Source organism: Nicotiana sylvestris, chromosome 11 (genome assembly GCF_000393655.2).
Source record: "Nicotiana sylvestris chromosome 11, ASM39365v2, whole genome shotgun sequence".
NCBI classification, from domain to species: Eukaryota; Viridiplantae; Streptophyta; class Magnoliopsida; order Solanales; family Solanaceae; genus Nicotiana; species Nicotiana sylvestris.
Window position 1 is genome coordinate 94,421,237 of NC_091067.1, and position 25,129 is coordinate 94,446,365.

General features: G+C 37.6%; 2 protein-coding genes across 4 annotated transcripts; both read left to right on the forward strand.

Moving 5' to 3' along the window:
- Nucleotides 1–8,653: 8,653 nt before the first annotated feature.
- LOC104211796 (uncharacterized) lies at nucleotides 8,654–14,228 on the forward strand. Of its 3 annotated transcripts, none has more exons than XR_707231.2 (9): nucleotides 8,654–9,097; nucleotides 9,210–9,304; nucleotides 9,403–9,506; nucleotides 9,734–9,834; nucleotides 9,916–10,019; nucleotides 10,357–10,794; nucleotides 11,422–11,553; nucleotides 12,588–13,028; nucleotides 13,730–14,228. XR_707231.2 is itself a non-coding variant. In XM_009760924.2 (8 exons), exons 1-8 carry the CDS (start codon nucleotides 8,849–8,851, stop codon nucleotides 12,736–12,738), a joined length of 1,374 nt encoding a protein of 457 aa, XP_009759226.1. In that variant the 5' UTR covers nucleotides 8,654–8,848; the 3' UTR covers nucleotides 12,739–14,228. The 3 variants fall into 3 exon arrangements, 1 of the variants encoding a protein (XP_009759226.1); XR_707232.2 differs by having other exon boundaries at nucleotides 12,588–12,924; XM_009760924.2 differs by having other exon boundaries at nucleotides 12,588–14,228.
- Nucleotides 14,229–14,417: 189 nt separating this feature from the next.
- On the forward strand, nucleotides 14,418–16,288 carry LOC104211810 (peroxidase 57-like). The gene is made up of 2 exons (XM_009760941.2): nucleotides 14,418–15,007; nucleotides 15,179–16,288. The coding sequence occupies exons 1-2, from the start codon at nucleotides 14,450–14,452 to the stop codon at nucleotides 15,923–15,925; spliced, it is 1,305 nt and encodes a 434-aa protein (XP_009759243.1). The 5' UTR covers nucleotides 14,418–14,449; the 3' UTR covers nucleotides 15,926–16,288.
- Nucleotides 16,289–25,129: the final 8,841 nt, after the last annotated feature.

The following is a 25,129-nucleotide window of genomic DNA, read 5'->3' on the forward strand; positions in this document are numbered from 1 at the left end:
CTCCACCAATAAAACCATCAATTGAGGAGCCACCGGTGTTGGAGTTGAAATCACTTCCTCCACACCTCAGGTATGAATTCTTGGGCTCAAACTCTACTTTACCAGTTATTCTTTCTTCTTGCCTTACTAACATGTAGGTTGAGGCCACTTTGGCGGTGCTTCAAAACCGGAAAAGGGCAATTGGATGGACTCTAGCTAACATTCGGGGATTAAGCCCCGTATTTTGTATACACAAAATTATCTTGGAGGATGATGCAAAGCCTTCCTTGGAGCATCAAAGAAGATTGAACGAGGCTATGCAAGAAGTGGTGAAGAAAGAAGTGATCAAATGGTTGGATGTCGGGGTTGTGTACCCCATTTCTGATAGCTCATGGACTTCTCCGGTGCAATGTGTACCGAAGAAGGGTGGTATGACTGTAGTGACCAATGACAACAATGAACTTATTCCTACTCGGACAGTTACAAGTTGGAGGGTTTGCATGGACTACCGGAAGCTAAACAAGGTGACCCGAAAGGACCATTTCCCATTGTCATTCCTTGACCAAATGCTTGATCGTCTTGCGGGGCGTGCTTTTTATTATTTTTTAGATGGATACTCAGGGTATAATAAAATCTTGATTGCTCCGGAAGATTAGGAAAAGACTATATTCACTTGTCCGTATGGCACATTTGCTTTCTCTAGGATGTCGTTCGGGTTGTGTAATGCTCCGGCGACATTCCAAAGATGCATGATGTCTATTTTCACCGACATGGTGGAAGATATATTGGAGGTCTTCATGGATGATTTCAGTGTGGTTGGTGATTCCTTTGAAGAATATTTGAGAAATTTGGATAGAGTATTGGCCCGATGTGAAGACACAAACCTCGTACTCAATTGGGAAAAATGTCATTTCATGGTTAAAGATGACATAGTGTTGGGTCACAAGATTTCAAAGCGAGGGATTGAAGTTGACAAAGCCAAGATAGAGGTGATTTCAAGGCTTTCTCCCCCTATTTCTGTTAAAGGGGTGAGGAGTTTTCTTGGGCACGCGGGTTTTTACCAGAGGTTTATAAAAGATTTTTCAAAAGTGGTACACCCCTTGTGCAATTTGCTAGAAAAGGATGCAAAGTTCGTGTTCGATGAGGGATGTATGCAAGCTGGGTTTATTTCTTCTGATTTTCTTTAGCAAAAACTTAGAAAAACTTTCTCTGGATTTCTGGTTTTCTGATTCAAAATATGGGTTGATATTGGGAGCTGGTTTTATTTATTCTATTTTTCTTGAGCAAAAACTTAGAAACTTTCTCTGGGATTTCTGATTTTCTGATTCGAGCATGGATTAAGCTGAAGTTGTGTATTACTGTTATTTGCTACTATCCTCACTTATTTCTTGCTAAAATCCTTACTTCACTCTTGCTTTGTTCTTGATATCCATGTACTCCTATGAACCTTTGAGTGGCAAATGAAGCTTTAAAGCATGTGTGTAGCTTTTACTGTAAATTAAAGCATGTGTTTAGCTTTTACTATAATAAGAAGTTTGGGTATTCAAGATGTTAAATTCTAGTTTCCTTATGTATGCTATTTGCAGTTTATTTAGTTTAGCATTTCCATTTTAGTTTTGTGTAAACATTTTGAATCTGGATATTTTAGTCTACAACTTAGTTATTTGAATGAATGATTCAGATTAGTCAAGTTATTCCATGTATTGTTTGACAGTTTTAAAATGCTTAGTAGCCATAGTAGTTCACTTGGTCTTTATTAGGGGTTGCTGTATACTGGCAGTACTCTTATAGTAATTTGATAGTTCATAAACTAATTGTTAGCAATGTTCGTATCATGTAACTCCAATTCTAGTTGCTTTTGTTCTTAAAGTTGAAATTAGTTGAAATTTCCTCTCCTAAACAATATGACATGATTCAAGGTTGTTTTATTCTATTAATCTAGCTAAAATTAGTATTTTGCATGGCGTTTGGATAATACGGTGATTCAACATGTTGATCTTCAGAAATTAGTATCATGTTTTGTTGTTGGTGTATTTAAAGCAACGTGAATACCAGGAAGAGCCTTGGTATATTCAGGGTCTTCATTTCAAATGGTTGGGTCTGGTATTAGCCCAATTGAGACGGCATGGGCAAGATCAGACCATGATGTGGTCTTGGATCCTTTTTCGCTTCTAGGCTCGATTTCGTGCCCAATCCAGTAGCAATATTATTCTTTGAGGCTTTGATCAAGAATAGAGTAGCGGGTTGATTGTTGGCCCATCTTGTCGTAATAACTCAAAGCATGCATATTGGCCTAATACCATATCTAATTAGTAGCCTTGCATCAAACTTCAAATTAATTTTAGGAAGTAAATATGAACCTTCATAGTTTTGCTTTAGGCGCACTATAATAAAATTATCATAGCTATGGGCACGGTTTCCGTGACGTAGTTGTGATACATAATTTCCAAATTCGGGGGTACATTTATGTGATCCGACCACAACAACTACTAATGTTAATAAATTAAACTCGTTGTAGATAGTGAGTACGGTTCCCGTGACACGATTCACAATGTGTACAAAATAAACAAGTGTACGACAATCGTAACTTGTTCCAGAATAATTTCATAAATAATTAAAAGCGGTTAAAGGTTAAAAATGCACAATAGGTATGAATATGTTATTAATCAGATAATTAGGCCAATTAATAATAGTTGAGTGACCATTCTAAAATCACGGAACCCGAAAATGCCTAACACCTTCTCCCGGATTAACAAAATTCCTTACCCAGATTTCTGTGTTCGCAGACCATAAATAAGAGTCAACTTCCTCGATTCGGGATTTTAAATCGGTGATTTGGGACACCATAAATTATCCCAAGTGGAGACTCTGATTTTGAATAAATAATCCCGTTTCGATTATTGTCACTTTAATTAGAAAAACTCCCCTATACCCCTTTCGGGAAAGAAAAAGAAAGTGTGACAATTAGCCACAGATAAATACTTGTTATGAGGATTATAAGAGGTTTTAACCTTTTGGAACTCGTTTCCTTGCATGTTTCCACAATTATTCTTGTACATAGACGTTATTACATTAGAGGACCGGGTACATTTAAGTGACTTATCAAGATCATTTTTAACCCTTTTCAGAACCTCCTGAAGTTGTCTATTCTTTTAAAGCTCAGCAGCAAGACTTGTTTTAACTTTCTTAAGCTTACTCTCAAGCTCAAGTTGAGTCTCACTAGCCACTTCCTTTCCTTTAGGGTGTCCATCCATTTTTTCATTTGATTTTTCAACAAGATATTTTCTCTGGTTACTTCTTCCACGTGTTCCTTCAAGTCTACAATGGAAACTACCATATCATTTCTCTCTTGTTCTATGTCACAAATTTTTTCGATTAGAGCATTTTTCTCATTAATGAGTATATGATAGGCGTCAATCAACACATTTTCTAAGGACATCAATTTTTTTAGAGTAAGTTTTTAAATTTATTTGAACATAAAGAAAACTTACCTAATCTTCCTCCTTGTCCTCATCATCATCAGATTTGGCCATGAGTGCAAATATTGACTCATATTCTGAAGATTTACTGTCAACAACTATTATAGATGCATCTCCTTGGTCATTATCACCTTCAGATCCACTAGAGGAATCTCCCCAAGCAGCCAAAGCTTGCTTCACCATGTTGCCAGCAACATCTCTTCTTTTGAACTTCCTGTCAGGGATCTGGTTCTTGTTAGCCGCCTTATCAGTATATGTTTTGTCATGATCCTTCTTATGAAGAGGGCATTCTTTAATGAAGTGTCCAATCACTTATGATAACAATCATTTCCTTTGAAATTCCTGCCAGAACTTCCTTTCTTTGAAATCCCACCATTTTTTTGAACCATCTTTTGGAATTTTCGAGTGAGATACTCCATGTCGGATTCATCACTACTTGAGTCATTGTTGGCAGCCTTGAGAACTAGGTTCTTCTCTTTCTTGGGCTCTCTTCTTTCAAGATCTTTATTTCTCTTCATCTCATAGGTTTTGAGATTTTCAATAAGCTCGTCAATAGTTAGCTTCTACAGATCCTTGTCTTCAGTGATAGCATTCATTTTACTTTTCCAGGAACCTGGTAGAACACTTAGTATTTTTTGGACTAACTTGTTTCTTGGGATGACTTCTCCAAGGGAGAGAAGCTCATTAATAATGGGGTGAAACGTGTATGTATGTCTTGAATAGACTCATCCTCCTTTATCTTGAAAAGCTCGTATTCAGTAGTAAGCATATCTATTTTGGACTACTTTATCTGAGTAGTTCTGTCATGAGTCGTTTGAAGAGCTTCCTAGATTTCCTTGGCAGATTCACATGTCGAGATATGATTATACTCGTCTGGTCCAATACCACACACAAGAATCTTCTTCGCCGAAGTTCTTTTCAACAGCTTTTCAGTCAGTATCATTGTATTCTTTTCTTGTCTTTGGAACAGTCTTTTGTTCCATCTCTATTAGCCTTCATAGGGACAAACAGACCATCACAAATCACGTCCCAAAGCTCGGAGTCTTCAGCCATAATGAAGTTATGCATTCATGTTTTCCACCAACCATAGTATTGGCCGTTGAATCTTGGGGGTCTATAAGTTGATTGTCCTTTCTCGAAGTTTAGTGGAGCATCCATGATGAAGATCGTTTCTAGGTGTTAACCTTTTTAGAAAGAACTTGCTCTGATACCGATTGATAAAAACTAGTAGTCCACCAAACAATATAGAGAACCAGGTTCTCCGTCCATCCCCAGAGTAAAGAAGCGGAAAGTAAAACCAAACAGTATAGAGAACCAGGTTCTCTATCTGTTCCCATAGTAAATATGCAGTAAATAAAAAACACACGATATTTATGTGGAAAACTCCTTGCTCAAGGGATTAAAAATCACGACTACCCTAGTAGGATTTCAACTTCACTAAACCGAGCAAACTTCAGATTACATCCTATTGCAATCTAGGAATTAAACTCTTAATCCCTCACCCCTTACACTAACTCTATTGTAAGCCCTTTGCAATTACTCTATTACAAAGCAACAAATCTTGACTAACTCTAGTCAAGAAACCAAACCAAATAATGGTTGAAATCTGTCTTACAAAGACACTTCTTGAAAGTATTGGAGGATTTCAATGAAGAAAAAAATGACAAAGACTCAACAAACCTAAGGACCTAAGATATCTTCAATCTCTGGATCTGGTCCATGAGGTTGTAGCAACTTTGTTCTTGAGATACGTGGTGGCTAGCACTTGAGAGAATATGATTTTTTGGATTTGCAAGCGCTGAGTGAAGCCTCTTGCATCATGTTGATAATATATGTGTGAGGTCATGAAAGATGATGCAAGAGCGTGTCCTTTAGTTTGGCCTTAGCAAGCCACAGCTGTGCTGCTGTACTGCTGTCAAACGGTACAATGTAGCAGCTTTTACAGTTGTAGAGTTGACTGCAAAACTGATCCCTATTTGTTCCCTCTGTTGTTCCCTTATCTGATATCATTGAGAATTGAACCAGTCATCTGATTAGTTACTGTGAACGCAAGGGAACTAATTGTACAAGGTTGCTTATACAAATAATTCTTTCATAGGTATATATGCGACGTGAAAATATACAAATTCTTTTTTCTTAAGAAGAAAATCTGCAGACCTGATGTTCGGAGTTAAACAAGTATGGACAGTCAGCTAGCAACAGATGAGGCGCTCTCAATTTTGATTTCTTTGCTCTCAGTTTGGTTTACATTATGATAAAACTGTGAAATCGTTGAATCACATATGCTATAGTCAAATCAAGGTTGAATTTATTTTAACAGAAATTTTGGATAATTAATTAATTATCCAAGTCTTAAATAATATACTCGAAGAATCTAGTGATTTACTTTGATGTTCAGTGCTAATGCAGCCTATTGACTTAAATACCACGTACCATAATTAAATAAAGAGAAGGACTTATTTTACAAAACCACATGTTAAATGCCTAACTACCTGAAGGAGTATGACTTCAACAATGACAGCCATTAGACTTGACTCGTCCTTTTTTTTTTTTTTTGAACTATTTTAAAATTTTCAAGCCTAATGTTTCATCATCTCATTTTATATAAGGGTGTTTGATTTCGTACGGACTTCATAAATTAAAAGAAAAATTTGACATGTAAGTTAAGTAAACGAGCAGTATCAAACTCGCCCGTTGAAATTATAAGTGATGGTGATAATTTCACATGATTTTTTATTTTAAATAAATAATAATGGGAGTTCCAATAAAACATGTCATTATTAAAATGGAGATATTAAAATTTAATATATATTTTTTTAAAGATTGTTATTTTAGACAAACTTTTAAAAAAAGGTTTACCACGTAATATTGGAAGACTCCTATTGCGCCGGTAAACAACATATGGGACACGTGTCAAATGGTGTAAGACCGCTGCCCCACACGCATAACTCTTGCTTCTTCTTTTTTTCTTTTTCTTCAACCAATCATTCAAATTTTAGTCTTGATTTTCGCAAGCGTGATAGCTTGAACTGGATAATTAAATTTGGCATTCTAGATCTTTAAAGTTGAATCGTCCTTCAAATTTTGAAAAAGATATTTTAGGGTACAAGCATCATTTTTTTTTTGACAACTAAACATTTCTTGTCCTAATTGATTTTAGGCAATTAGACGACCTCTTGAAAAAGAATTATATAAATATTTTAGTTAAAGGTATGGCATATTGAATACTTGATGTGTGCGGAAAATGTATACAGTGAGACCTCTCTATAACAATATTCTTAAATAATCAGAGGCGGTTCAACGTTTAAGGGTTTTAGCATTCCCATTATATTTTTAAAACTATGGGTTCAATCTACTATTTATTGCAATTTTAATGGATTTTTATACATTAATTTATACTACGCGTCAAAAGTTATGGGTTCAATTGAACCCGGCACCGGAGTGTTATAAAAGCAAAGTTTTTTCAGAACTAATGTCATGTTTTGTTATAATATTTGTTCTCTATAACAACAATTCGCTATAACATTCAAAAATATTCAGAACAAACGAGGCTGTCATAAAAAAATTTGTTGGTATAATTATGTGCTCTAGTAATCTCCTTCGATGTATACTTGACAAAAGGAACAAGTCAAGAGAAGTAATTGTGCATTCTCCCTTTGAATAAGGATTAATGTACCATTATACTACGTATGGATTGAAAAAATAGGCACAAATGGAATAAGAGTTTAAAAAGATAATTGACAATTTTGAAGTTACTAATAGAACGAATTCCAATTTTTTCCATCATTTCCACTTTTTCTAGATATATATGTTTTAATTTTAATACATTTATACTCTTCAGACATCATCTTAAGAATTATAGTCGTTGTACACTTCGTAGGATTTATCTCTTCCATCTGCAAACATCTCCATCTGGATTGAAACTTTTCATTTTATGAGAATCGCAGTCAAATATGCTACTCTAGCTAATTAAATAGTCTTACAAGAACGAGAAATGTAGTAATATCCTTGTTTGCAATAAATTTATGCAGAGAAAAATAAAACTGTAATCACAAATAATTATAAAGAAAAAGGATTTTATTGATAAACGTTGTAGGTTACAACTCTGTTTATTCCTTGATTCTTCCCTCCGATTTATTCTACGTGATTCGAGGGCCTTAGCGGCGTATTTCTCGAACGTAGGACTTTAAGCAAGACATATTTGACATGTCTTTGATCTCTTAATGAATATTCCAAGAGTTTCATGGAATTTCGAAAATCTCATATTTGATCTCTTTGTGCATATTCTAAAAGTTTATGGAATTGCTGAGATCCCTTTGAAGGATATATGTAGTCTTATTTATAGGCATGAATTAGGGTTTAGATGAAGTAGCCACCAAGTAACCCTAATAGACTCCTAATATTTCAAGAGTTGTCTTGAATTTAGGATTTATCTTAATCTGTTAAAATTTGAGTGTCTATGATCCTCAATATAAAAATACTGTAAATGGTACATAGAGCATTTTGATTTAAGAAAAAGGCAAAAAAAGGAAAAATCATACAAGACGAAATAATAATCGAATGAATTTGATGATTTAGATAAGGGAGTGTGACTGTTGGGATTGAATTTTTCTGCTCTCTTTCTTTAACTATCGGGTATTTCAACTAATTCAGAGTCGGAAGTTGCCTCATTAAGAGGCACTTTTCCTATTAAGAAATTTTTAATTCAAAACTTGAATTCGAGATTCGATAAAAAAAATTCAATTATTCAATCACACTTTTTGGTGTTATTTTTAAACTTCCTTGATATGTAACGAAAATTCCTAAATTTTGAACGCCAGCAAGAATCAGTCTTGACCAATTATTTTCTCCAAATATTTAGGACCATTTTGGATTTTGCACGTTTATATACCCTTAAATCTATCTGTACATTAAATTTCAGGCATAAACAGAGGCAGATGATTTGGTTCATGTTTTCCCAAGTCCTAACTCTTCTCTTCAAAAACCATGTGTCCTAAGAAAGTGGGACCCCTATGTCAGCGGTTTAACCTATAACACGTGGCAATAACACCCACCAACTTTGGCCCCCTAAATCTGTTTCACAACACGGTGACGGGAGGCAGAGTACGACGCTTTGATTGGTCAATTTGTGGGAATGTGAAAGTGGTGGAAAACTATTTTTCAAGTCTTGAATTTTCTACAACAAACTCTATAAAGCAGGCCAATAGAAAATAGGACCCAAATTTATTTATTGTAAACATAAAAAGGGAGAAATCCACGTTTTTCTTCTCTCCTTTCCAAGAATCATCAATAGGCTTTAAGAACTGAGGAGTCTTATTGAACATTTACTAACACTTATATTTGATCAAAAGAGCTAGAGATTAACCCCTACTTTATTTTCCTCTAAGAAAATGATAGTAGTAAGATGGTGGATGACAACATTCCAATTGACAGAGCTGTTTGTGAGTTGTTTAGTTCATTTGACTTACGGGCTTTACATATTCAGCACAGCAGTGGCCGGTGATGTTTCCCAGACTCTGAGCGATTGGCTTTTCAAGCCAAATTTGGAAACTAGCCTTAAAACAGATGATTCAAAAAAGACTAACACTGATTTGCCTCCTATTGTGTTGGTTCATGGAATCTTTGGTTTTGGCAAAGGGGTAATGCCCCTTTTACACATTTTCTCCTTCTTTGGGTTTTGGGGTTTTTTTTCTTTCTCCATTATATGAAGATCACAACTGTTTATTCTAATTGCCACGTGGCCTTTTGTAGAGATTGGGAGGACTTTCATATTTCGCTGGTGCAGAGAAAAAGGATGAAAGGGTTCTAGTACCGGATTTGGGTTCACTTACTAGCATTTATGACAGGTGGATATTTTTAGCTCAAATTCTGTGATATTGTGTGTGTGTGTGTGTGTGTGTGTGTGTGTGTGTTTTGGCAACAATTGATGGATTTTAGTTTTCAGGGCACGTGAATTGTTTTATTATTTGAAAGGAGGGCAGGTTGATTATGGGGAGGAACACAGTAAGGCTTGTGGGCATTCCCAATTTGGACGAATTTATGAACAAGGTCAGAATCTTTTCATTTTAATTTTTATTTTCTATAATGTTGGTCTGAGATGAATTTTGAAGGGGGAACAAGGTCAATGAGAGTTCATTCAGCCGACCCCAACTTGTTTGGACTGAGGCGCAATTGTTGTTGTTATATACTATTACTTAATTGCATTTCAATCTTTGTGAATTCAATGTCTAACTTAAACTAGCCACTTTTCTTTCCTGGCTAAAAAAATGAAGCAGGACACTACCCCGAGTGGGATGAAGATCATCCTATTCATTTTGTGGGCCATTCAGCTGGAGCACAGGTTGTTCGAGTCTTGCAACAGATGCTGGCTGACAAGGTAAATTAATGCACAATTAGTTACAAAATTGGGACACCTTAAATAATCTGTTCAACATTAACATTAAGCTTACTATGATAGGCATTCAAAGGTTACGACAACACTTCAGAGAACTGGGTGTTAAGCCTAACATCATTATCTGGAGCACTTAACGGGACAACCCGAACTTACTTTGATGGAATGCAGTAAGTTTCTCAAAATCTTTACTTGCTGCAGTTTAACATTATTTGGTCAATTATTGCCATGTGAATAATAGATGCTTTTATGCTATAAATTTGATCGAGTTGTGAGTTAATAAATCAATATTTAGCTGTGACGTCAGAGTCCTAGATGATCTTCGCGTACATAGTACTTGAGGAGGCACACAATAGGTAGCTACTCCATTATATTACGATAATATGCATAAAACTATTGTCAAAGCTATCATCTGTTTGTAGCTTTGTTTACTTTTATGTTTTTGACCAGTTAACTGAGATCTGTAAAACTGCAGTTTTTACTGAATTTGACTGAATTTTTCAACAGACCTGAAGATGGGAAGTCCTTAACGCCCGTATGTTTGCTCCAACTTTGCCGCATTGGAGTAATAATTTATGAGTGGCTTGACATTCCCTTGCTGAAGGACTATTACAACTTTGGCTTTGACCACTTCAGTATGTCCTGGAGGAAAAGTGGTATCCGGGGTTTTGTTGATTGCCTTTTAGGGAATGGCGGTCCATTTGCTTCGGGAGATTGGATACTTCCAGATCTTACTATCCAGGGGTCAATGAAGTTGAACAGCCACTTACGTACATTTCCGCAAACATACTACTTCAGCTATGCTACCAAGCGTACCACGCAAGTAATGGGTCTTACAGTTCCTTCTGGCGTTCTAGGGATACATCCGCTGCTATTCATCAGAGTCCTGCAAATGAGCCAATGGCGGCATCCACAAGATGTTTCTCCTCCGTACAAGGGCTATAGGTTCGTGCCTATTACTCCTCTGTTTCAATTTACTTAGATAGATGAAGATTCTTTATACTACATGCGATATTCACCTGAATTTTATTTCTAATTAGTCAGCAACATTTGAATCTCTGTTGTGAAAATCTTATCAAGCATTAACTATTATAATTGAGTGACTATGTTGTGTTAAGCCATGCTCATATGCACCGAGATCTCACTTCCAATCCGGTTATCATTTTTTGAGTTATTGTTGTTCATGGCCAAGTTATTGTTGATTATTAGACTGGTTTGTGGATATACATGCATGGCTGATTTGCACCGCGCCAAAGTAGGGATTTTATAACACCACTTTCAATTGATTTCCAGTTCTCCTAATTTTAGTGTCACCTGAACACGTTTCTGTTTAATTTCCTTTGTAAGATGGGGATTTCCAATCCTTAAAACAATCTGTTTATGATCAGTTTAAAGTCATAAATTTAATACCTCACTAGGTTTTCAAAACCAGTAATTCAAATGCAAAATTGAGTTCCTATTCAAAATTGCATCTTCTCAAACTAATCATCGTATATGACAGCACTATGGATTCAATACAAATAATAACTAGTTTCATTGACTCATTGCTGTTATTTCATCTAATACATGCAGGGATGAAGATTGGTGGGACAATGACGGTGCTCTCAACACCATATCTATGACGCACCCACGCTTGCCGGTTGAACACCCGAGTCACCTTGTCGTTAAAGATTCTGATTGTCAGCCCTTGCAACCTGGCATCTGGTAGGTGACCAGTCAGATTCTGCTCTTGTATTTGTTTAGCCAAGTTAATATCATATAGTATCTCTTCTAGTTCTGTGTCCATAGCCTTTAATAACTACACAGTCCTCATTGTTAGTCTTCATTTATGTCATTAGTATTCCTGGGTAGGGGTGGCAAAATGGTTAAAAGAAAACAGTTAACCATCCATATTATCCACTAAAAAATGTGTTGGATAATGAACTTCTTAAAAATTGGTCAAATATGGATAAGAATCATATTATCCATTTAGAAAATGGATAACCAATGGGTCTAACTTTTACATTTGTAAAGCCTCAAATTGGGGTTCCTCAAGTTAGGGAGATTAAGAATTCTCCCAAAAGTGATCATATGCAAGAATTCATGGATAATATGGTCCGGTTAACCCATTTTTATCCGTATTAAATATGGGTCGGGTCGGATAATTGGTCCGTTTTTTCATTACCCGTTTTCGACCCGAACCATATCCGCCCCGCCCCGCCCGTTTGCCACTCATATTCCTGGGTATTAACAATTGAGGTTTCAAAGAATTGGTTCTTTGCTTTATGATAAGCCATTGTTATAGCCATATTTTCCTTGCAAGATGTATCTTATCAAATATTATCCTTTTTCTTCATTAGGATTTAATGTAGTATTGATCATTCTTCTAGTAGAATTCCAAATCAGAACTCAATAATATCATGTGAAAGTGACATAAATTATTTTGTCTCCTAACTGATTTTGGTGATAGATTCGTCTGACCATCTATACCTACCTATATCAAAGAGATGGATACTAACTTATATGCATTGATTGGATATAGTTTTCCTCCATTAGTAGATTTAGATCTTTAGGTGATATCTGAAGCAAATGTAGTCTTTATCACTTGGTTGAAGTGCGAGTTCCAAGAATCTATTATTCAAAGAAATATGCTTATATTGAATTATGTTCTCTACGCTTTGAGTAATGTATGGGAACTTACCTCATCAAAGAGTATTATGTTCTATTCCAGGAATCATCAAGTTTCCTCTTCTGTGCAGGTACTATAAAATTGTGGAAGGTGATCACATTCTTTTCGTTGTGAACCGGGAACGAGCTGGAGTTCAATTTGATTTGATCTACGACAGCATATTTGAGCGCTGCAGGAAGCATGTCTTAAGAAAGACTCCAACACTCCCAAACCATAGTTAGGAAGATATTCTCTCAAGGGACGGTATTCTGCAGTATCACATTCTTCTAATCTCTTACACATCGACAAATATCTATTCGTCTTTGAAATGGATTTTAAGGTCAATGTCTCTCATTGTTCTTTTGTATGTAGTTGTTATCACCACCATTGGCTCGTAGGCTTTCCGTGGGGAAATGTGAAAGGGAAATGTAAGTAGAGATTTGCTCCGTTGCACTGTCAAAGAAGATGAAGACAGAATTCCAAAAGAATACAGAACTTTCTGCTTTGACCATGAACTCAATGATTTTTTATGGTGATTGACTGATTTTTCATCTCAATATAGTAATAGTTGGGGAAAATACATAAGTTACTCCCTAAACTTGTCTCAAAAACTCATTTACATATTCTAACTTTACGAGTGTCTTTTTACCCCCGATTCTAACTCAAAGTAGAATTAATACCACCCTGAGAGCTGATGGCAGAGAGTGTTTTCACTCCTTAAAACTTGTGACGGGGAAAAACAAGTGAAAAATGGATTAATTTAAGGCATGTGTTATTCTTTAATTGGATAGTACACAATTGACTAGACTAATTTTGGCGAGCCTCTTTTCTTTTTTCATTTTCCTCATCTCTTCCTTCCCCTCAATCTTCTATCTTCACCTGCAAAACCACTGTGGTGCCTCCAAAACCACCGTTGCAGGTTCTCCAACTCCAAGACAAACCTTATTTGGTTGAAATCATTGGTAATAACTCATGATGCCCAAACACTTTTGTGTCTCTCTTTCAATTCATTGAACAAAATCACATATTGGGTTTGCCGTCTCTATATATCCAAAAGAGGTCCACAAAACTAAATTTGCGTTTGTGTGTATGGATATATCCTTTGACACAGCTTATTGGCTATGTTTGAAAAATATTGTTTTGGTTATTATTATTTCTCTTCTATGTTACTAAACAAAATCAACTCTAGTTCATTTGGAAAAGAAATAAAGCTTCGGTGATTGATCATGGCAGATCTGTCATTCTCAGTTATGTTACGGAAAGATCAGCTCTCACCATTAGAAACCCCGATGGAAGCCAACAACAAACCACCAAGATCCTCTTTCACCACCAGAAGTGCGCATGCCTTCCGTCTTACTGTGAACGCCCACGTCCAATGGAATTTCTGGGAAGGATTTCAAGAAATGTAGAAGGAAATGATAGTGAAAGAGTTAAATAAAAATTGGAAAAAAGAGAGATAAATTAAATTAGATGGCATCTGATGTGGCGCCCTGTGTAATACACCACCAGCCTCAAGATTCGTGGAGCATTCTCTGGGTGATACAATTCCACTTTGAATACGAATAAGAGGGTAAAAAGACACTCGTAAAGTTTAGGGAGCAACTTATGTATTTCCCTAATAGTTACTTAAGAGTATCTACATCCATACATAATATTTGATGTAATATGTATTACAGAAATGACTGATTTGGCATAAGGACCTTCGTATTTTGAGTTATTATTTTTTTTTTTATATATTTTATTTAAATTTTGAGGTTAAGAATTCTAAATGAAAATGTTTTCAGGAAGTTTGTAAGGACCTTCGTAATTTGAGGTTAACCATTTATTTTCTTAACTGAAATAACTACCATGAGAGATCTAACAGACAATAGCTTAACTTCTTTTTTCCTTTACAATTTATAAGCACCCCCAAAACCTCAATTCACAAATATATATATCATCAAATCACCATTGATGATGGCAGCTAAGGCTAGGATTTCTGCAGCTATTTTACTAGTTTGCATTATCCTTCCTTTGCTAGCCTCAGCATTTCTTGATCATCTTCCTGAATTTCTAGAACATGATTCTAGAAATAAAGATGTAACAATCCGTGGTGATAATAATATTGTTCGTGCCAATGACAATGACTTTACTCTTCCTCGCTCACATGAGAAAAAGAATGAAAGATCTTTAAGAGAAAAGAAGTCAAAGAAGAAGAAGCATAAGAAGAAGAAGAACAAGAAGGGAAAGAAATCACACAAAGATAAAATTTTTGATTTTGACCATATTTTTGGAGGAAACCAACAAGAAGGAGATGAATTTTCCCCTTATTTGCAACCATTTGATGTGCCTCAAACAACAGAAGAACAAGAACAGACCGAGAATTATGATGGATTACGTGAGGGATTTTACCAGAAAACATGTCCTCAAGCAGAGAATATTATAAGAAATGGTCTAATCAGGGCCTTTCAGAATGACTCTACCATTGCTGCTGCATTACCTCGCCTTCTCTTGCATGATTGCTTTGTCAATGTAAGTCCTCGCCAACACTTTCCAAATTGCAACTTCTGCAATAGTTTTATCTAGATTCCACCATATCTTCTTAAATGAAGTCCAAGTATAACTCATTAACTCATACAATCTTAAATTTTGGTGGTAATTGCAACATATTAGTCTAACCAAAAACATGAATTTGATGTGCAGGGATGTGATGGGTCGATATTACTAGATACAACACCCAGTGGTGCAAGAGTGGAGAAGTTAGCAGGCACAAATGGTGCTACAGTCAAGGGATTTGAACTCATAGACGAGATCAAAGCCGAGCTCGAGAGACAATGCCCTGGCATTGTCTCCTGCTCTGATATTTTGGCATACTTGTCGCGCGATGCCTTTGTTTTATCAGGCCTCCCCAATTACAACGTGCTAGGTGGTCGACGCGATGGCATGGAATCCAATGAAGCAAACGTTGTTGGAAACCTACCACTTCCTGGCGACACAGTGGATCAAATGATTGATCTTTTTCAAAAGAAAGGCCTAAATTCGGAAGATTTGGTTGTCCTAATTGGTGCACATTCAATTGGAGTAGCCCATTGTTTCAACTTCCTTTACAGATTGGACGAACCAGAGAAGGCACAAATGTTAGATCCAAGGCTTGCTGGAGTCATGAGATTTATTTGTACTAACCAAATGAATACCTTACCTTTTGATCCCACAACACAGTACAAGATGGATTCAATTTTCTACAAGCAACTAATGATGAAGAAAGGGTTGATTGAATCGGATCAAATACTGGCTCAAGATATTAGAACGAGGGGCTTGGTGCAAAAGTTTGGTGATGATGAAATGGGATGGTTTGATAAGTTTGGTAAGGCTATGAATAAATTGGGAGCAATTGAAGTGCTCACTGGAAACCAAGGCCAGATCAGGAGACAGTGTAGAGCTGTTAACTGAAAATTGGATTAGTTTCTCATAAAGCAAGCCAAAAGGTGTAAGAATTTGCTCATTTCAAGCAGTTTCCTAGACAAATTAAAGCCTTGTTGACAGAGATAACAAAATTTTACTTTCCCATATCATCTTTGGGAATTTATATATAATTACTTCCAACTACTAGTCAGGGAAATTGATGATTTGTCCAACTGCTGGCATGTGTACTTAGAGTGTATGGACGATAACTATATTTCAAGTTGTTCGAGCAAACAAAATCATACATTCTGAGATGTTAAAGAATGTAAATGACATGTATGGTTTCAACAATATAAAGTTATTACACTATTTAGTATAGAAATTTATGGAATACAATAATTTGACGATATATTCGCACCAAACATGGGTTGTTGATTAGTATTTACACGATACCAAAAGTAAAATTAAAGCAACATCAGGAGAAGATTGTGGTCGTGAAATAGTTGTGGGGTCCTAGCAAGTAGACGGGACAAGACTGGGATAAAATTATCGGGACGGGACGGACTTTGACTGGGATAATAACGGGACGGGCCTTAAACAAAACGGGATAAATGGGACGACCCGGTAGGCCCATTCCATCCGAATGGGACGGGACGGGATGAGACGTGGGCCTTTTTAAAAAAATTATTTAAATATTTAAGCATTAAATTTGGCAACGACTATTTTTTTTATAGATGGCAACGGTTAATTTTTTAAAGTCGACAATGACTAAATTTTTAAAGTTTACAATGGCTAGTTTTTTTTATAACTTTTTTAATAAACTTAAAACTTAATAAATTATAAAGAAACTAAGTAAAGAATTATAACATAAGATTTGTAACGAAATATTTTAGTAGTTATAATAGACTTGTAATTTATTAAATATAATCTCAAGTTATAAAGTAACTAAGTAAGACAATTCATAAAACAAATTAAAGGCTAAAGCCTTTTATTTTATTAATACAAGTATTGAATTTCACATACAAATACAAGTCTTTTGAAGAGCATCTAATCTACGCAGCCACCTTCTAGGAAGGATTCTATTTGAACTAGGATAATATATACCAAAAAATTATTTTGTAGCATAATAAAAAATTTCTAAAAATTTAATAAGCTCTTTGATCTCATCCCAATCAGACTCAACAATTTGATCAGTGGGGTTACCAATATGCATATTAAATACCATTTGTATAAGCAACTAATAATCATAACTAATTTTAAGCATTTCATAAGTAGAATTCCACCTATTACAAATATCTTTTGGAATTTTTCTATATGGAAGGTCAGCATATGCACATCGTTCTTTAAACACACGAATTCTACTTGCTTTATTAGCACGAAAAATATAGCCGCAAGCATGTTGTACTGTAACGATTCGACCGGTCGTTTTGAATTTTTGCACTTCGCTCGCTAGTTCTCGGGCATGACTAGCCCCGTGTGATGTATTATGACTTATGTAAATCGTCGGTTTTGATATTCAGGGTCATCAGAATGAATTTTGAAGAACAGTTCTCAGTTTGAAGCTTAAAATTTGAAAGGTTTGACCAAGTTTTGACTTGTTAGTATATGATCTCGGATTGGAATTTTTATGATTTGGTTAGCTCCGTTAGGTAATTTGGGACTTAGGAGCGTGATCGGAATGTATTTTTGAGGTCCGTGGAAGGTTTAGGCTTGAATTGGCGAAATTGAGATTTTTGGCATTTTCCGGTTATAGGTGAGATTTTGATATAGGAGTAGGAATGAAATTCCAGAAGTTGGAGTAGGTCTGTTGTGTCATTTGTGACCTGTGTGTAAAATTTCAGGTAATTCGGACGAGGTTTGTTAGACTTTTTGATCGAAAGCGGAATTTGGAAGTTTTTGGAATTCTTAGGCTTGAATCCGATGCAAATTTGGTGTTTTAATGTTATTTTGTGTGTTCCAAAGGTTGGAACAAGTTTGAATGATGTTGTGAGATATATTGACATGTTTGGTTGAGATCCTGAGGGCCTCAGGTGAGTTTTGAGTGGTTAAACGGATCAAATTCTTGTTTTGAAAGTTGTAGATTTCTTCAGATCAGTGTTGCAGAGTTTTGCTCTTCGCGTTCGCGAGAGGGACCTCGCGTTTGCGAAGAGATGTTGAGTGAGGCAGACCATTTACCCTTCGTGTTCGCGATGTTGGTCCCGTGTTCGCGAAGGTTGAGTCTGATTGAGCATCACGTTCACGACTGAGGAAACGCGTTCGCGTAGGCTAAGCTGAGTAAGTCATCGTGTTCGCGAGGGTATGTTCGCATTCGCATAAGAGGAAATTTGAGTTGTGAATTATTTTTGCTTCGCGAACGCAAGGCTTTGACCGCGTTCGCGAAGAAGGAACTTTTGGCCTAGGCAGAATGATTAAATAGCCATTGTCCGCGATTTTGGGTCTAACTTTCACCATTTTTGAGCGATTTTGGAGTTTTTTGAGAAGAATTTTAGAGGGAATCAAAAGGAAACACTTGGAGGTAATATTTTTGAACTCAATACTCGATCCTATGTTGATTCTTACTTGTTTAAACATGAAAATTATAGCCTAAAAATTGGGAGATTAGGGCTTGAAATTGGAGAGTGTAAATTGGGAATTTGAGGGGCCATTTGATGTCCGATTTTGATGTTCTTGGTATGTATGGACTCGTGGGAGTATAAGAATTCTATTGATGTAATTTTTATTGGATTCCGAGGCGTGGGCCCGGGGGTCGGGTTTGGCCAATTACGGGTTTTTGATGTAAATTGGTTATTTTCGAGTGGACTTTATTCGCTTAGCATATTTTGATGGTATGAATCTGCTTTTGGCTAGATTTGGAGCATTCGGAGGCCGGGTCGAGAGGCAAAGGCATCGCGGGCTAGAGTTTGGACCGGATTGAGGTAAGTAATGATTGTAAATGTTTGTCCTGAGGGTATAAAACCTCGAATTTCACATCGTTGTGCTATATTGAGGTGACGCACATGCTAGATGACGAGCATGTGGTCGTGCACTATTGGGGATTGAGACTTAGTCCATCCCGAATGACTGTTTACTGCGTATTTGATTGAAAACTGTTTGTTATCATCATGTTTGGGCTGAATGTCATATTTGGGCCTCGTGCTAACTGTTTTGGACCCTTAGGAAATTTTTACTACTATTCCTCATTGTTTTAACTTTATACTTGTACTCAGTCATACTATATTCTACTGTTTTTATAACTCAACCATGTTTACTCTGTTTTGACATCTTAAATGATATTTTGAGCTGAGCATCATGTTTTACTATGCCCAAGTGGCTTTTAGAGATTTCTGACTGAGTAGGGCCGAGGGCCTGTGTTGTGAGGTTATTATGGAATCGGGCTGCGCGTCGCAGCAGTATTGTATTGATTCATGATTATGAGGCTGAGGGCCGATTTGTATGCCACAAGGTGGCTTGATATGAGTCCGAGAGCCTATTGATTATGCCATGAGATGGCTTGATATTGCGCTTGGGCTGTAAGGGGCCCCTCCCCGAGTCTGTACACCCCCAGTGAGCGCCGGTACCCTAAGTGAGTGATACATTGATTATGCCACGAGATGGCTTGTTATTACGCTTGGGCCGTAAGGGGCCCCTCCCGGAGTCTGTACACCCCTAGTGAGCGCGGGTACCTTGTATGAAATATGATATAGCCCGAGGGGCTGATGTTGTTCCATGTTATTACCCGATGAGCGATTCTTGATTTATGTTATACCCGAGGGGCTGATTACGAGTGATTGTGAGGTAGCCCGAGAGGTTGGTTCTGTTGATATTATGCCTGAGGGGAGATTTATGGTACATGTTTTGCCTGAGGGGCTGTTTACATTTCTATCATATTTACTCACTGTTTTATCACTCGTTTGAAACTATTAAAAATTGTTTTAAAAGGTTTTACCGAAATTGAGCATGATTTACGAAGTAAATGATTTTTGTACTGTGTTGGAAATATCCTGCATTTGTTGTAGCGTTTGACGTGGCTTACGTATTTTCTTACTGCTCAGCTTTCATTTATCTTTATTACTTACTAAGTTGGAGTACTCACATTACTCCCTGCACCTTGTGTGCAGATTCAGGTATTTCTGAACCCAGTAGCGGGTGTTGATTGCTCAGTGGCAGAGTCATCAGAGTTAGCAAGGTAGCTGCCCGATGTCCGCACACTACTTTTCTCCCTCTTGTCTTCAATAGACTGTATTTAGTACATTTTCAGAACTTTCGTAATATTCAGACCTTAGTAGATGCTCGTGACTTGTGACACCCCGATGTCGGGCTTGTATATTATTTCCGCACTGTTCATTTAGACTTATATCATGAAACATTTATTTAATTAAAGGCGTAAACATGATTCTTATTGATAAATAGTTAATTTGGGAGTTGTGTCGGTTGACCTAGTTTCACGATAGGCGCCATCACGGCCGGGTCAATTTTTGGGTCGTGACAAGTTGGTATCAGAGCCTTCGTTACATAGGTCTCACGAGTCATGAGAAGGTTTAGTAGAGTCTCGCAGATCGGTACAGAGACATCTGTACTTATCCTTAGGAGGATGTAGAACCTTTAGGAAAAACTTCACATTCTTGAGTTCTTATCGTGCGTTCTTGATTCAGCTTGAAATGTAATTCTTTAAATTCTTTCCACGCATTTGTATGTGCGCATGAGCGCTCAGTACCAGATGTGCATCGATGGCTTGCGGTTCCCTGATCGAGGAGCGAGATATGATCTCTGTGTGTTGAGATTGAGCCAGTCTGGAAGACTTGAGGCCAGATTTTTGCCTATAGCTTGAGCCTTGAGCTGTTGATTGCGTGAGCGCGTGTTTCTGGATCTATATGTTCTGTTGCGTCCCTATTAAGAGAAGTAATGACTGGATAGCTACGTGATTAGGGTGATGTGACTGCGAGATGTGTTCATATGAATCGAATGAGGCGAGAAGGTCTGCTTTGGGGCAGCAAGAACTATTTGGTGTTTGATTTCCATCGTGATTTGATGTTTAGCCCCGAGTTGTGGGTGTTATGAAGGATCTTTTCGTGTTGCCTAGTTGGGAAGTGAAGTAGATTCCATGTTGTGATATGAGTTCAGACTCAGGAAGATTAAATGACTGCGTAATGTTTATGACGGTGGAAGGGTATAAAGAGATGTTAGTTTGAGGCGAAACAGGTGGGTTATCTTCTGCGGAGTGTTCTAAAGTTTGTGTGATCCTTATGTTGTTGTTGGAAGATCTCCCTACCAGTGAAGTATATGTGTTGCAATTTAAATTTGGGTCACTTAAGAGAGTGTGCTTGACTGTTACGAGGGTGGACTCGAGATTTGCAGAAGATTTGAAGTACTAGAAGGGCTGTGTTTCATGAGCTTATGAAGGATTGAGTTTAATCTCACTATGGTATTATGGCAGTAATAGAGCATGTGCATTATGAGTTATTGTGTGATTTGGTCTATGGCTTTGCGCCAAGTGGGGGAGTCTGCTATTGATTAGTTGATTGCACGGTTATGTGCTATGTTGGTTCCAGTTGGAGGTGTACTGGTGAATCAGTTAAGGATTATGGAGGTAGAAACCAATGATGGCTCGAGTAAAGGAAATTTCAATAAAGGTTATGTTATGATGTATGGGTGTATGAGGATCGTGGGATAACTTGAGTTATTATTGGTAAAGGATGTGTGGTGCATAGATCATGAAGTTACTTGGTTGCATTAAGGTAAGGTTACACACTGCGGTGTTGGAGTGCTATTGGAGTACAGGTCATTCGGTCCGTTTGATCGGTATAATTGCGAATTGAGTAGAGTAGATGACTCTCGAGAATGGTTCTAATGGGTTCAAGATTTTACAAGTAATAATTGGAGATTTTCAGGTTGTATATTTGGCTAGAACTAAGGGTTGCATTGAAGGGTGTCAAGACTCATGGTATTTCTATATCATTATGGGATTTTATATATGAGTATCAGGAAGGTAAAGGTAACGACTTTGGATTTGCAGGAAGTCCCTTCAAGGTAGGTATTTTGAATGTGGTGCTTTTGGGAATATTTAAGAGAGTATCAAGCGGTTTATGAGCCGTAGACGATGTGGTTCTATGCTTGGGTCTCGGGTAGTGAATCTGGGCTGAGGAATTGTGGTGTTATAGCAAGAAAAGTATCAAGTTGAAGGTAAACAGAAGGAGCTTGGACAGGTTGGATAGCTTGGTAGTTGGACGGATCAGCATGGTAAAGATATGATCAGTTCTTTGGATGCTTACGAGGTAATGAGTTTCTGCAGGTGTTTCGCGGCAATGCTCTTGGGTTTTAGTGGCCTGTGTAGCTTGGTTGAGTTAGAAAGATTCAGTCCTGACGGTTTAGTTTTGTGCAAATGGAATTCGGAGAGTTCTTGATGGTTTCTACTACGGTTAGAGATGTATATTTTCTACGAGCAAGAGGAGCATGTGATGTATAGTGATTTTCTTCTAGATGAGATCAAATGGGAAGTTCTTGGCTAGTTGAGCACCTAGCTGCTTGTGGCTTGGAAGGGGTTATGAAGTCCTTATATTTATCATAGGATGGCATGGTATATGCGGCATGTTATGTAGAGTTGAAATTTGCATGTGTAAGATCACAGTTCAGTTCTGAAAGGGGGAGTTATAAATTCTTAGACAACACGGGCAGCTTTAGATGATTAGGGAAATGATATTACTAAGTGGTGTAGCTTGATGAGGGTATACGTTTCAGGAAAAAAAAGGGCAATATGATTGAGTTGATGATACTTCATTAGTACTGCGGCACTCTCTTATTGGATCGACTGTTGATTTTTGAGTTTACTTGGTGGCACAGAAGAATTTTTGGAGTATCTCTCGTGGGATGATTGGGTATTTGGGGTGTGTTGTATATTCGGACGGTGGAGTTGGGATCTGATATGGTAATTCGCGTGCTTTATGGATTTGGAGACTGGGTGTTCTCATAGACAGGTTAGGTCGTGGTTGTGGACCACATATATTGGTCTTGTGTGGTAACTATCGGGGTTGGAGACCCGAGTGGATCCTTTGTGGCTTGGGATGTTAGATTTTGATGTGATATTGGGTATAGACTGGTTGTCTCCGTGTCGTTTTATTCTGGACTATTGTGCTAAGGCGGCGACGTTGTCTATGTCGGGGATGCCACAGATTGAGTGGCAAGGTTTGACGGATTATGTTGACAGCAAGGTGATCTCATTTTGAAGACCCAATGGATGGTTGAGAAGGGTTGTTTTTCTTATTTGGCCTTCGTGATGGATCTCAGTGCGGAGACTTTTTCTACTAATTCAGTTCCAGTGGTGAGGGATTTTTCGGATGCGTTTCCTACTGTCGGGCATGTCACTGGATAGGGTTGTTGATTCCGGTATTGATTTGGTGTCGGGCATCGTATCGTATGGAGCCGGCGGAGTTAAAAGAGTTGAGGGAACAACTTTAGGAACTCCTTGATAAGGGATTCATTGGTAGGTCAATATGGATGTGTGGTTCTACATCGAGCCAGCTTGGTTGACTCCGAGTTGTGTTGTCGAAGGATGTGTTGACTCGATTGCTATTGAGCTTATTGGCGATCTGGGGAGATCTATGAGTACCTTTCCATGTTGCGAGGCATTGGGATTTGTTGGTTATAGGCACATATGGTGCGGTTTTATTGAGGTCTCTTAGTGGAATTTGAGCGGGAAGAGTATTGGCTATTGCTCGGTGGATGGCATATTGGTTGTCCTTTCAGGTCTGTGTAATGTTATGTCAATTGCTTCGATGTGGTTATGATGATTTTCTTTGGATCCAGACGTCAAATTGCACGTGGTTGTCGATTTTAAGCATAGTGACTTGAGTTATTTCATGTGGACCAGTGTTTGGATGAGGTCGCGCATTGGAGCGGAACTATGTGGAGGTATGATCCTGCGGGATAGATTCGTGTGTCCTGGTTCTACGACATGTGATGGATTCTCAGCATTGTGTTGTGGTGGTAATGGTGAGCTTACGGTACATCTCTTTCATTCGAGTCATTTTTATGATTTAAGTGCATTCGGATTGTTGCTTATTAGTGTGCAGGTTGCACGAGTTATGGCTTTAGATTGTACTAATGTGTTATGTCACCAGAGTTGTTGTGTTGGATTAGATGAGATCGTTGGGATCCATAATGAATACAAACAGATTTGGTTTCAGCATGTTGGAAGGATAATATCGATGTTCGGCTCAGAAATTTGCTATAGTCCTTGCCAAGGGTGAAGTGGCTTCACGAATGGTTGATCTGAGGAATGGTTATGGCTTTCTATGTGTTTCTTTTATCATTGGCAGTATATAGAAGTGTTGGAATGAGGCTTTATTTGATAAGAGGCTTATTATCAAAATTCGGATGTTTTGAGCAACTGTTGTGATTAGAAGTCATCGCTTCGAGCGTTTGTGTTGTGTGGTATATCATGTAATTGCATCCGAGGTTGCAGATATGGTTTGTTACAACTTGTTCGGACTTATTCAGAGTATTGATGTGAGATTCTGATCTTGTGGATGAATTTAGAAGTGGAATTGTGGTTCTAAGGTTTTGGGCTATGTTGGGTTGTGAAATTTCAGTTACATTATGTTATCGGACCTATATAAGATAGGGTGACGTGGGATCACCCCCGGGTATGTGCATGGTAAGATTACACAGCGATTTGATGGTTTTCGAAGCAACTCTGGACATATTCGAGGACGAACATATGTTTAAGTGGGGGAGGATGTAACGACCCGACCGGTCGTTTTGAGCTTTTTCACTTGGCTCGCAAGTTCTGGGGCATGACTAGCCTTGTGTGATGTATTATGGCTTATGTAAATCGTCATTTTTGGATTTCAGGGTAATCAGAATGAATTTGGAAGAATAGTTCTCAGTTTGAAGCTTAAAATTTGAAAGGTTTGACCAAGTTTTGACTTGTTAGTATATGATCTCGGATTGGAATTTTTATGATTTGGTTAGCTCTAGTAGGTGATTTGGGACTTAGGAGCGTGATCGGAATGTATTTTGGAGGTCCGTGGAAGGTTTAGGCTTGAATTGGCGAAATTGAGATTTTTGGCATTTTCCGGTTGATAGGTGAGATTTTGATATAGGGGTCGGAATGGACTTCCGGAAGTTTGAGTAGGTCCGCTGTGTGATTTGTGACGTGTGTGTAAAATTTCAAGTCATTCGGACGAGGTTTGACAGACATTTTGATCGAAAGCGAAATTTGGAAGTTTAAGAATTTTTAGGCTTGAATCCGATGCAAATTTGGTGTTTTGATATTAT

Bases quoted from the DNA above. Each gene is read 5' to 3' on its own strand.
- LOC104211796 (XM_009760924.2), top strand. From the start codon at position 8,849: ATGATAGTAGTAAGATGGTGGATGACAACATTCCAATTGACAGAGCTG. The intron at 9,305-9,402 runs GTGGATATTTTT...TTTAGTTTTCAG, and splicing joins CTTACTAGCATTTATGACAG to GGCACGTGAATTGTTTTATT. The intron at 9,835-9,915 runs GTAAATTAATGC...TTACTATGATAG, and splicing joins AACAGATGCTGGCTGACAAG to GCATTCAAAGGTTACGACAA.
- LOC104211810 (XM_009760941.2), top strand. From the start codon at position 14,450: ATGATGGCAGCTAAGGCTAGGATTTCTGCAGCTATTTTACTAGTTTGC. The intron at 15,008-15,178 runs GTAAGTCCTCGC...TTTGATGTGCAG, and splicing joins TGCATGATTGCTTTGTCAAT to GGATGTGATGGGTCGATATT.